The sequence below is a fragment of the Chinchilla lanigera genome, unplaced genomic scaffold, assembly GCF_000276665.1.
Source record: "Chinchilla lanigera isolate Chin_1 unplaced genomic scaffold, ChiLan1.0 scaffold00090, whole genome shotgun sequence".
Lineage (NCBI taxonomy): Eukaryota > Metazoa > Chordata > Mammalia > Rodentia > Chinchillidae > Chinchilla > Chinchilla lanigera.
This window is the reverse complement of record NW_004955491.1, coordinates 8,303,971-8,316,186: the sequence shown is the minus strand read 5'-3', so window position 1 is coordinate 8,316,186 and position 12,216 is coordinate 8,303,971. Positions and strand designations below refer to the sequence as shown.

General features: G+C 61.3%; 2 protein-coding genes across 11 annotated transcripts in view; one reads left to right on the top strand and one right to left on the bottom strand.

Annotated features, from left to right (window-relative positions):
* Positions 1 to 12,216, top strand: part of LOC106146682 — a 29,151-nt gene that overhangs the window by 7,221 nt on the left and 9,714 nt on the right. For 2 of the 9 annotated variants that reach the window (XR_001231232.1, XM_013504630.1), the window contains one exon: positions 10,502 to 12,210. The exons of 1 other annotated variant lie outside the window; for it this stretch is intronic. Coding sequence is in view for 2 of the 8 variants with exons in the window: in XM_013504630.1 (XP_013360084.1) it covers positions 10,502 to 10,673 (172 nt within the window). In the remaining 6 variants the exon portion in view is untranslated. Of the gene's footprint in view, positions 1 to 9,009; positions 10,175 to 10,501; positions 12,211 to 12,216 lie in introns of those variants that run through there. 6 more of the 9 variants (XR_001231230.1, XR_001231231.1, XR_001231227.1 and 3 more) reach the window with 6 other exon arrangements.
* LOC102017348 lies at positions 4,861 to 8,993 on the bottom strand. Of its 2 annotated transcripts, none has more exons than XM_005404862.2 (2): positions 5,593 to 8,993; positions 4,861 to 5,168 (listed from the first exon to the last, which is right to left on the bottom strand). In XM_005404862.2, the coding sequence occupies exons 1-2, from the start codon at positions 6,161 to 6,163 to the stop codon at positions 5,137 to 5,139; spliced, it is 603 nt and encodes a 200-aa protein (XP_005404919.1). In that variant the 5' UTR covers positions 6,164 to 8,993; the 3' UTR covers positions 4,861 to 5,136. The 2 variants fall into 2 exon arrangements, with proteins under 2 accessions (XP_005404919.1, XP_005404918.1); XM_005404861.2 differs by having other exon boundaries at positions 4,861 to 5,089.

The window sequence follows — 12,216 nt, the reverse complement described above, 5'->3', positions numbered from 1 at the left end:
TCGGTGGGAGCCGTCGGGGACAGAGCACGGGGGCAGGGCTGGCGGGAGTCCCAGGCAAGACCTGCTGCTGAGGGCCTGGAGCTGAGGGCTGGGAGGGTCAGGACAACACAGGCCCCTTTAAAGTTAGGATCACCTTCTAGATTCCCTGAGTGTGGAAGCAGCTGCTCAGAGCTGGCCCCCAGGGACCCCGTCTTTCATCAGTGTGCACACGGGCGCCCCCAATGTGGGATCTGTGGGTCACTCAGCCTAGACATTGAGGACAGCTCAAGGGACTCATGACACCAAAGATGTCCCCAGGGCGGGCAAACATGGGGTCAATTAGAACTTGCAGCTGCAGGGTGAGCTCTGTTAAGGAGGCCTTGGAACGCACGGAGAGGAAGTCAGACTGGCAGCGACCTTCCTGGGTCTCCCAGGAGGGCAGCCTGGCACATCCCACTCTCATCCAGATACTTCTGAGCTGTGTCTGGTCGGGGGGCAGAAAATAGGGCCAACCACGTTTGCCGTCCTTTGGTGAGATAAACCTAGCAGATTCAAACTCACTGACCTGAGAACGAACCCCCCGCCGGGCAGAGACTGTTAACCCTGTGTTCTGGAGGAGGACATTGAGGCTTCGCGGGGCTCAGTCACTGCCCCCCGCCCTGCCAGGGTGGGTGGGAGACAAGAGGCCTCTGCCCTCTGTCTGACCACACCCGCCCTGTTTCAGGGAGTGGTTACACCGTGGCCAAAATATTGCAAAATTGTTGTGATTGGCTGGTGAGCAGCTGTTATAGGAGCGGAGTGTTCCTGAGCCCAGGCCTCTGGGAAGCTTGGAGAAAGTGGGACTTTTGGGAGGGGGGTCTTCCTCCCTGACTGGGTGGAGTGGCGAAAGGACAGGGACATGACAAGGTGTGGGGGCGGAGGCGGGCTGGGCTCCGGGTCACGGATGAGACCCAGTCAGGCTCCAGGTCTACTCCTTTGGTGGAGACCGGACAGACGGCAGCTGAGAAGCCCAGGAGAGGCGGGAGGGCAGCGGGCGGGCACTTTGTAAGCAGGAGAACAGTGAGAGCTTCCGGACTGGCAGTGTGCAGACAGCCGCAGCAGATGCCCGGGTCAGGAACGCAGAACTTGGACGCTAGGTCCTAACCCAGCGCCTCACACCTGGGACGAGGAGCTGATCCAGAGGCGGAAGGCAGATGGCAGTGCGTGGTGGGCGGGCGCCAGCTCCCTCCCTCCCTGGCTCACACGGCGCCCCTGACCTCAAAGGGTGGTTCCAGTTACATTCCTGAAAACGAGGTGACGCTTAAACTCCGCTCCTCAGCGCTGCTGGCTGCACTTCAAGTGCTGAGCAGCAGTGTGGGACCAGCAGCTGTCACCCTGGCCCAGAACATTCCCTGGGTCACGCAGAGTCCCTGTTGCAGCTGCTTCTCCCTGGGGGCCCTCAGAGGAGCTTTACTTTCCCGGGTACAGGCTGTGCCCTGGGCCAGGACCCCTGCCCCCTCTTCTCCATCTGGGCCCCGCCGTGGTTCCCGAGAAGCCTGTGCCACCCGGGCCATTTCCTGCTCAGCTTCAGCTCCTGCCCTGTGCTCACAGCTGCAGCCGGTGCTGTTGGCACGGTCTCCTCTGCTCCTGCCCCCGGCTGCTGTCCAAACAGCTGAGGCCTGAGCTGCAGGCGGAATCCGAGCTGGGCTGACAAGGTGGCACCACTGTGGCCCGGAAGGTCCTGCCTCTTGGCCCGGGGCCAGCTTCAGAAGCCGGGGAAGCTACGAAGGAGCCCTGCAAGTGGGCCATCCGCGGTGGCCTTGTCAGGAATTTTCAGAGTTGCCCGGTGGCATGTCCGCCATCCTGGGAGCCGCCTGTAATGCTGGCACCCTCGTTCCTGGGGCAGTCATTTTGGTCGAGGCGAAATCTCAAGCGTCGCCAGTATTGTTTTGGGGAGACACAGCACCCCTGCTCGTGTAGCTGTGTCAAGTGGTTTATTCTCTTTATTCTCTTTCCTCAGCAGGTGGCATTTTTGCTCAGTGATTTTACTCATAGCTGCCTGTGTTCATCAGCTGTGACATATTAATCATGCAAATTAGGATATTATTAATGAAGGAAAAATTAATCCTGCCACCGCGTCTGGTCCGCAGTGACAGCTTTGTTAATGCCCTCTCACCGCGTAATATGGTCGGCAGCTTCTCCGGCCCCTGCAAGCAGGCACATTAGCATCCAGGGGAAAGGTCAGAGACTGCAGCCTAGCCGTGAGAGGGCCGGTGCTACAAGTTCACGCTTACTGGAATGCGTGTTCTCGGGACAGAATTGTGCAATCCTGACCTCCTTCCTGCTGAGTAAACTGTTGGTAGTGCAAGAGGATTGGCACCACCCAGAGACTCTCCCAGGGAAGCCCACTGAATACAGCGCCGGTCCCCGGTCCCTGGCAGAGGCCAGCACGCCTGGGTCCCCCCGCCCTGGTTCCAGCCACTGGCTTCCCAGGTTTGGTGTGAGCCAGCCTTCCTTGGACAGTGTGCCTTCTGCGCTGCCTCTCCTCGGGGGCCGGGAGCTGGGCAGCCTCAGGGTTTGTCTCTGGGGCACTGGAGACAGGCAGGAAATAGGACGTGGTCCGTGCCCACTTCCCCACTGTCCTCTCTGGACCCTGGCTCTTCCTGCACCCCCTTGCAGCAGTGACTTGCTTCCGGTCTGAGCCAACTCCAGAGATGCACTGCCTCGGGGACTTGGACAAACCACCCTGTGAGGAGGCAGGGCCCCCCGGAGCTTGCGGGGTCGCCCCCCCTTGGCCATGGAACGTGGCTGAACCGAGGGGGGAACGCTGGAGCCACACGGGACCCAGAGGGCCGCAGGGACAGTGCACCTCAGCTGCTGCAGGTGCGGGCTGAGGAGAAGTGCGCGGGGTTCGCAGGTCCTGACGGGCCCTGGGGCCACAGGGAGGGGGAGTTTCTCCGCCACCCACTGCCTGGAGACCTGGCCCTTCTCCTCCCGTCCTCCTTACTTCCCTCGCCGGCCGTCCTCCCGTCCCTCAGGTCCCCGGCCCGGGCGGAGACTCGTGATTCCCCCTTCCTGGGTGTGTCCCCACCCCTCCCCTCGAAGCCCCTTCCCTGGGCCGCTCCCCTCTGAGGCCAAGAGCAAGTGGGGGCGAGACCTGCCCAGCCCCGAGGGAGGGGACAGCGGAACGCCACACTGGGCAGCTTCAGCCACACTGATGCTGTCTCACCTCCACCCTGCAGCGGCCGGCAGACCTGGTCCCTCCTGGGCTGTGGGAGGCCCTGTCCCCGCCCTCTCCCGGCTCCTGGGGCTTTGCGGCCGTCCCTGGCTGCCCCTGGCTGGTCGAGGACATTTTCCCAGTGTCGCGGATACCATGTTCTCCCTGCACACACCTCTGTCTCCACAGGGTGTTCTTTTAACGGGGTGCTGGTCTTAGGGGATTAGGGACGCGCCTTCCTCCAGCGTGACTCCTCCGAGCTGCCCACGTCCCCCCACAGCTCCAGCTCCAGTCGGGGGCACCTTTCAGGGGCTGGCAATCAGCACTGCGGCAGCCTTACCTGCGGGGCACGAGTCAGCCCAGGGTAAGAGCAAAGGCCGGAGGAGAGAAAGAGCCTTCGCAGGGCGCCGCGGGCTTTGCGGTGCTACTGAGGGCCGTTCCAGCCCGGGACGGACAAGCGCGAGGCATGACAGCAGCTCAGACAGCGCCTCCCGCTGCAGCAACTGTGCAGGGCTGAGGGCGCTGGTCAGCTACACCGCGGCACCTCTGGTGGGCAGGGTGGGGCCAGAGGTCAGGGGTCTGCAGCCGCCCTCCTGTGGGGGGTGGGAGAAACCCAGAGACCCTGCCAGACCCCTGAGCTGCTGATTGGTTGATTGTTTTGGGGGACAGGGCCTTCCTATGTAGCCCAGTCTGGCCTTGAATCTCACAGTCTTCCTGCCTCAGCCTCCCGAGTGCTGGGATTACAGATGAATAGCACCATGCCCACTGCTGCTGTATTTGGAGAGATCACACCCCAGCGACTTTACCTGTCTGTACCTGGGGAAATTCGTGCTAGCGAGCACTCCTCCTCCGTGCAGCTAGTGCTGAGGCTTCTGAGGGAGTGCGTTTGCTTGGGGCTGTTCCCGGGGCTGTGGGTCTGCAGCTCCCCGCCCACGTGTGGACAGACTTGAGCGAAGGCTCCCTGCCACGGGATGAGGGGGGGTCGTGGGCGTTCGTGACAGCTGGGCGGGCATCAGGGACTGGCTCTTCCCCGGCTCCTGGTGGCTCCTCTGTCCCTGCCGCCTGCATTAATGCAGCTTCTGTCACACTGTGGGCCGCGGTGACCCTGAGGGGCGCTCTGAGACGCTGTGCCAGGGGACCTTGCTGCCCATGGGTAGGGCAGGGGGCAGCTTGCTCATTGGGAGGGAAGCGTCCTGCGGGGAGACCCGTCACCTCCATCTTGGTTTTCAGAGACCCCAGCAGGGAGGGCGGGGGGAACCCACTGCCCTGGGTGAGGTCTGTTTGCCCTTCTTTGGAATAGCGTGGTGGGTTTTTACATTTTTATTTTTACATGCATGTTTATAGTACTTAGTGATCATGCTCCTAGTGCGAGCTGGTGCACGGACAGAACGCATCTTAATTCTGTCCACTTTCTCTCCCTCCCCCTGCTCCGGCTCTCGGCCCCTCTCCATTTGTAGAATATCTGTTGCCCTGTCTCCTGTGAACTCTCCTTTATTTTGCTCTTGGATTTATTTATAGTTTCGGTTTCTCAGATAAGAACAACCATTCAGTATTGAAGCTTGTGTGTCTGATTCATTTCACTTAACATTATGGTCTCAAGGTGAATCCATTTCCTACAAATGATTCAAGCTTATCCTTCTTTACGGCAGAGTAGTACTCCGTTGTGTATAAATACATTTTCTTTATCTATTCATGTGTTGGCGGACATACAGGCTGCTTCTAAGATTTAGCTTTATTTGTTTGGTTAAGTATTTTTCCCCTGGGGGTCCTTGACTGTTTTCTTCCTGCTTGTAGGTGAAGTTCTGGGTGGAGCTTGGGTCTGAACGAGCACGGTCAATGGGCCTTGTGTCTGTGGCTGCCCCGTCTTCACAGCCTCTCTCCTGGGCCAGCTCCAGAGCAACGGTGTCAGGCTGGCTGCGGGTGAGGGGAGATTCCCACCTCTCTGTCACTTGCTCTGGCTCTCAGACACAAAGCGGGTGGCAGGACCCCGCTCCTGAGAACAGGGGGAAGGTGCTTGGCCCTGGGGCGAGGGTCAAGTGCCCTCTCCCAGCTCTCACAGCCTGCAGGCCTCTCGTGTCAGATGAAACCTCCACCCCAGGTGTGCTGAGCGGCTGCCAGCTCCGCACAAACCCGGCCCAGCCTCCCTCCTCGCCGCCCACCACTCCCCCACTCTTGCCGTCCGGCGGGTCTGCCTCGCTGCGGCCGCTCCTTTCCGGCTCCCTGGCCGTGCTGCCCTTCACCCACCGGCCTGCCCCGCGCCCCTGCCCTCGTCACGACCGCCTGCGTGGCTCACACGCTCAGCCTGCGTCTGTGCGCGTCCCGGGCTGGCGCTGAGCGGCTTCACTCGGCCGCCCCCGTCGCCCCCGCTGCGCTTCCTCCCTGCGGCTTCTGCCTGGGCCCCGGGCGTGGCCACCAACCAGTTCCTGGGCGTCGCGCGGGCAGGATCTTGGCTTTCTGATTCCTTCCGGATGGACGCCTCTGCACTGTGCCCAGGGCTCGGGCTGGCGTGGGCAGCACCCTGGATTCTCCTCGTCCCTGGACGCCTGTCTGAACCCGCAGCAAGGCCTGGTGGTTGACGACGCCCCCGTGAGCCGACGCCCTGCATCCCCGCCTCGGCCCCTCCTGTCCTGCTAGGCAAGGCCGCGGGCAGAGCGTGGAAGTCAGCCGGGCCTCCCGCCCGCCCGGGGTCTCAGCCCCTCGAGGCTGGCTGCCTGCAGCTTCCCTCCCCTCCTCTGAGGTGTTCTCCCGTGTACGCAGGAACTCTGTGGGAGCCAGGGCTCTGCCGCCTACGCAGGACACAGGTGGCGCCTGTAAACACCTGTGGGCGGGGGCGGGGCTGGGCCGGCGTCCTCGCCGTGGGAGCAGGAGCCGCCGTGCCCCGGGCCCTGCACGCACTACGCACGCACTAGCTGCTGCCCCAGCACAGAGCGGCACTCGCTTCCTCCTTCCTCGGGGGTTTCCGGGGCCCCTCCAAAGCTGTCTGTCCATCCGAGCCGCCACCTCTGGCTTCGGGAATTAACCTGCATCGGGCAAGCCCATTATCAAGAGTAGCTTTTAAGTTGAAAGAGCCCTGTAGGCCTCTGAAGCCTAGTAAAGCCCTTTCATGTCTCATGAAAAAGACCCACACCTCGGGGAGCGCTGGCCCCGCAGAGCCTGGCTTCGCTCGTCGCTGCCCCCGTCCTGCAGGTGGCTTTGTGGGGCGTCGGGGACTTCAGGGCACCCACCCTGCTCTTCCTGCTCAGGCTCTTCCGGGTCTTTTGCGCTTCAGTGGGAGTTTAGGGCTGTCTTCCAAGCTCTGGGAGGAGCGGAATTGCTATTTTGGCGGGGCTGCGTGGAACCTGTAGATCGCACTCGGCTACACGCCGCTTAACAACCTTGCCTCCGCCCGGGCAGGAGCGCGGCAGGCCCCCCACCCCGGGGACCCCGTCGCGTCCTTCTCCAGCGTTCCATCTTCCTCGCTGTGGAGACCTCACACTCAGGGCCGGTCCAGGGTACTTCAGCGTCTCCTCCTAGAGGCTGAGTCTGGCCGTGGTGTGGAGAAGCCTTGTCCTCTCTGACCCTGCGCTGGCCGAGGGCTGGGCGTGATGGCCCGGCCCGCGCACAGCGAGGTGGACCTGGCGGTGGAGGTCGGCACCGGTGGCTTTAGGAACGGGCGGTCCAGGGTGCGGACACGTCCCATGTTTCCGCCCAAGCGACACTTCGGCTCACGCAGGGCCGTAGTGATACCGTGGATAGAGGGGCAGGGGTGACGCGGAGATGGCCACAGTGCCAGCCGTGAGCCGTGTGGCGTCCTCCAGGGCGCGGTGACACGCCCAAGCTCCCATCCCTGCCCACTGTCGGGAGCAAGGGTGGCCGTGCCCCTCACGACACCACAAAGAAGTGAGAAAGACGCCCAATCCCTGCATGGGACGGTGGCAGAGGAAAGGGAATCCTGGGAACAGCCCTGTGGGTCTCTCCCTCCCCTACTTTTTCCCCGCCCGGATGTTTCCCTACATTCCCAGCAGCACCCCTGGCTTGCTATCCTTCTCCCTGACACTGGCCGGAAGAAGAATAGCTACTAGAGTTAGCTACGACTGCTGGCTAAGGGGAACTCCAGCTAAAACCAGCACAGGATGGAAGACTGTGTCAGTCAGGAAACCTGTAGTGCTCTTCTGGGACCAGGGAACTAGGCCCCGTTGAGCTCAATGTTTTGTTTGCCATGTTGGGCTTCTCAAGGTTACTTCATAGTCCAAAACGGCTGCCAGAGCACCAGCCATTCATTCTTAGTCTAGCCAGCAAGGATGAAGGAAGAACAAGAAACTGTGTGTGACCCTTCTCTTAGGAACATGGCCTGGAAGATACATAGGCCAATTCCACATTTATTCTGTGTGGCATGGCTACAATATTCTGCTTGAGAAGCTCAAAAATAGAATCTGGGTTCTCGACAACCCATGGTGAACTAAGCATCCAGTCCTTCCTCACTAAGAGGACGGGGGAAGGGACGTTAGGACTGTGGATTCTGCCTCTAAGAGCCTGGAGGAGTGATATCGTGGAATGGTTAAAGGTGACAAATTCTGCTGTTGCTCTGCATTCTTCTTGGAGGCAGGCACGGTAGCAATAAAAAGCGCGTGATGAACTTTGACCCTGGTGCCAACTCAGGTGCTGGGAAAAGGCCCCGGCCCAGGAGGAGGATAGTGCCCCGACTCCAGCTGGAGTCTTGAGCCACAGCTGTCTGCAGCGCTCTGGCGACGTTAGGGTGGATGTGAGGCAGTTCCCGACGCTCGGTGCTGCTGTCCCCCAGTAATGCACCGGCAGTGGCCTCCTGTGCGGGGCTGGCTGCCCAGGACCTCAAATCTCAGCTCATGGGCGTGAGCCCCAGGGTGTGACCATCCCGGCCTTGTTGTCCTCCACATTGCTTTGGCTCCTCGTGGGGCCCGGGTGTGGACAACTACGGGAGCAAGCGACCGTATCAGAAGTGCCTGGAAGCTCGCTAAAAACAGAGGTGGGGCCCAGAGCCCCCGTGTGCCACGGACGAGGGGACCCAGGGTGAGGGACGGCAGGGACTCACACCCAGGGCTCCGCTTGAGCAGCCCTGCCTGGAGACGCAGCCTCCTAGCCGGGGAGGCGCTGATGCCCGCTACGGCCCGTGTGGGCCGCTGTGGGAATCCCACGGTGACTGCCAGGCGGGCCCAGGTACGGGCCCTGTAAGGGTGTGGGGGGAATCACGGTGATAAGGGTGTTGATGACCTCACTGTGGTCATCACAGGGTGTACGCAGGGACCCACACTTCTCGCTGTTCCCAAAATATGCCCAAGAGGAGCGGGTGAACGGCACGGTGTGTCTACATTTAAAAATGTATTATCGTCAAAGACACAGGTCCGAGGATCCCCAGATCCTCCGCGTGCTTCAAGCGCCCTTGCCCGGCCCTTCTTTGGCGCTCTCTGCAGCAGCTCGGAACTCCTCTCACCTACGTGTCATTAGTCGGGTCATGGCGGCTGCCATGGGCATTTTAGATTTGGAGAAGAGGCAGCAGGCCGGCGGTGCAGGCCCGGTGAGTGACGCGTGTGAGGGCCAGCGTCATGCTCTTACGGCCTCACTTCCTGTTGGGTGACGCTTGGCAGCAGCTGTCACTGTATTTTTGATCACACTCTGTAAAGACACGCAGGAAAGAGGACTCCAGAGCTGCTGTGGAAAGTGGCAGTAACAGTGGGATAAGCATGTCTGAAGCAAGGTGGAGGGGCGTAACGGGGGGCGCTCATGGCAATGCGTCCTTTTCTGTAGTGGATTTTTTTATTTAAACACACACGTTATTTTTTCATCAACTCTTTTTTTTTTCTGGTACCAGGAATCGAACTCATGACCTTGCACTTGCCAGGCAGGCGCTGTGCCGCTGAGCTAAATCCCCAGCCCTCATCAACTCTTATATGTGCCAATCACAGTCTTTGTGAAAAGGCTCTTCAGGTGAGAACTTGTTCTCTGTGGTCATCACCTGGGTGTGTTTCCCTGTGGACAAGGAGCTGGCTGGGCACCAGAGTGCAAGGTGGTGCCCCTGTCCTGCGTGTCTCCTACAGGAAGGCCGGGGCTGCTCCTGAGCCAGATCGTGACAGGCAGAGGGGTCACCCAGCTCACGGACACCTGCCTGCCAGGCCGGGCCTTTCCTGGCCTCATTAACGAGGTGGGCATGTCCTATAATTACCCCATTTACACCCTGGGTCTGCCTGACACAGCTGCCACTGTTCGTGAACTCGGCTTGGGGCAGCGTCTGCGGGCGGGGAACCTGCTCTGCCAGCCGGCCCAGTTGGGTCCCTGCTGCAGCTCGTGGTGGCTGGGTCACATGGACACACGTGCGCATTATCAGCAGGTGGTGCAGGCCCTGGATGCTAAGCGGCGGTGACCGTGGCCCGCCCAGGGCAGGCCGGACGCTGCTTGGAGGAAGTGAACTGTTTTTCTTTTTCATTTGGGGAAATGGCAGGAAGCACTTGGTGGGCAGTTCTGACAGCCTCGGAACAGAGAACAGGGTTGAAGGGCCGTTGGGTCCTCCTTCCTGGACCCCACGTGCGTGCCTGGCTCTTCACTGAGACGCTGGGCAATCCGCACATGCTGATCTGAGGGAGGCTTTGTCACTCTTGGTAATGCAGGATCTGACGGCCCGTGTGTGTTTAAGTTCTTTAGAACCTATTTTAGCAGCTGAACTGAAATGAACATTGCTTGGAGCTGTAGGAGGCAGTGGGCACATGGTGGTGGGCAGGAGCTAGGGGCAGGGAGCCGAGTTCAAGTCCTGCTTCCGCACTCACGGCCCCGTCACCGCTCTTCACCTGCCAGGTGGGAGGAGCCTGGACCTCAAAGCAGGCGTTGCGGGCAGAGCCTGCCAGGGTGCCTTACTAGATGGCACAAGCCCACCAGGAGGTCAACCCAGCTGCCAGTACAGCCACGGCACTGTCGTGCTGGCTTGCTAGAAAGCTGGCATGAAACAAAGAAGTCTCCAGCAGAAAGAACCTGGTGACACAGCACCCTAAGTCGGTGAGACTGATGAGGACGGGAAACAACAGGACAGGTGCACCCCGTCCTCCCCGCCCCCCTTCACTCGGCCTGGGGAGGCACAAGGGGTGGCGGGATGGTCCCTTTGGTGACGTAACAAACCATCTCGGCCCGGGAGGCTTAAAACAGCGCTCATCGACCGCCTGAGCGTTCTGTGTTTCGTGAGTCCGACATGTTCCAAGGTGTCTGTGGGCCTGGGATCTGGGCACACCTGTGTTCCCCACTCCGAGGCCACCCACTGCTCCAGGGGCGGCCCCTTCCACCCTCAGCCAGCTCCGTCTCTGACCGTCGTCCGCCTCCTCCTTCCAGGGCCTGCGTCCCACCACTTGGATCCCCCAGGATGAGCTCGTTCTCCAGGTCACTGGTCAGCAACCACAGCTCCGTCTGCACCCCGTGCCTGGGCCGTGGAACCCAACGTACACACGCATCCGGGGATCAGGGTGGGGTGGTCTTCGGGCCCAGGGGGAGCAACTTTCCCTGAGGCCACTTGAGTCTTTCTGGTCCCGTCCCTTCCAAAAGGGCATCTCCAAGCCTGCGTCCCAGAACTTGGACTGAAGTCAGTGAAGAGCCAGTTAGGAGACAGCGGTGTCTGCTGCCCCGCGGTCGTGGGGTAACACAGCCTCCTGTGGCTCTTCTGATAGGGTTGGGTGGACTGGCTGCTCTGGGAGCCGGGGAGGCGGGATCCCTATCCACAGGTGGCCCCTGCGTGGCATTGCTGCCACACCCCGGCCCCGCCCCCTCCCCGTAGACAAGGCGTCCCAAACCCTCCTCCCTGGGGGCTCGGCAGCATCTCCAGGTCAGGAGGGCTTCCCAGGACACTGCGTGGTGACTACTTAGTGTGACCTTGGGTACCTGCCGGGGCTCCGCAGCCTCTGCAGCGAAGCGATCAGACACGGAGAGCTATTTTGATTTTTCCCAAGGCCCAAGAAGGGCAGAGCCACCCTGGAGTCCCCTAACCTGGAACTGAGCCCCCAGCACAAGACCAGGCCTCAGGGCCAGCACCGGGACAGCGGCAGGCCCCCGGGACAGGGGCCGCTCTCCTTTCCCTGTCCGCTCAGGGCTCAGGGGCCAAGGGCAAGTGTCATGTAAGCAGGAGTGTGTTGGGAGGGCCCCATCCGGGCTCCCTGCAGCAGAGGGCAAGGAGCCCCGGGACACGGCTGCCAACCGAGGCAGCGGTCTGACACGGAAGCACAAATCTCCGCCCTCCCAGCACCCAGCTTCTCACAGCCAGGATTCACAGCTTCTTTCCATCACTTCTTGCCAGGCCACTGTCCCTGCCCCCACAGGCCCCCCCCCCCCCGCAGCCTGGGGAGTGGGCTGGGAGTTAATGAACCCCCCCGTTGTGGCCGGGGTTCCTTGCTTGTCCAAACTTGCATCAGGCTCTGAACCTCCTCCCGGCCCACCTGTGCCCTTCTGAGGGACGTCCAGGCTTGGCACCGAGCCTGCTAAGTCTGTGCAGCCGCACCCCGAGCCTGATCACCCCCACACCCCACAGAGGGCCTCCTCCTGCACCATCCCCAGGGACGTCGGGCTGCCTGCTGGGACGGTTTGTCCCTAACCCCCGCCCCATGTTCCCACTCGGTTGTCTCCGTCCCCGACCCGGCTGCAGACCCCTGCTGCCCACACTGAGCTGAGGCTGGGCCCCGCCTCTCCCTGCTGCAAGGCCCCGCCGTGCGGCCCATGTCCCCGTCACTGGGGTCCGAAGCCGTCTTCTGACTGTGCTTTAGCAAGCACTGCTGGACCGCTGCTCCCCAACAGCTGGCGTCTCCTCGGCATCCCTGAGACCTTGGCCCCCCGTAGTTCTGATCCAGCCTCCCCTGCCCTGCTGTCCCCTCCTAGATGGCACCAGCCGCGAGGAGAACACACACAGGAGCACAAGCGACACTTCGCGGTATTAAATACTGACTCCTTTTCATGAATGACGAGGCTCTCGCGTGTGGTTGTAGCAACAGCAAGCCCCGGCCCGGAGTATCTTGCGCTTTGAAGTGGATCACTGTAGTGGATTGATAACTGGTGGTCAACTT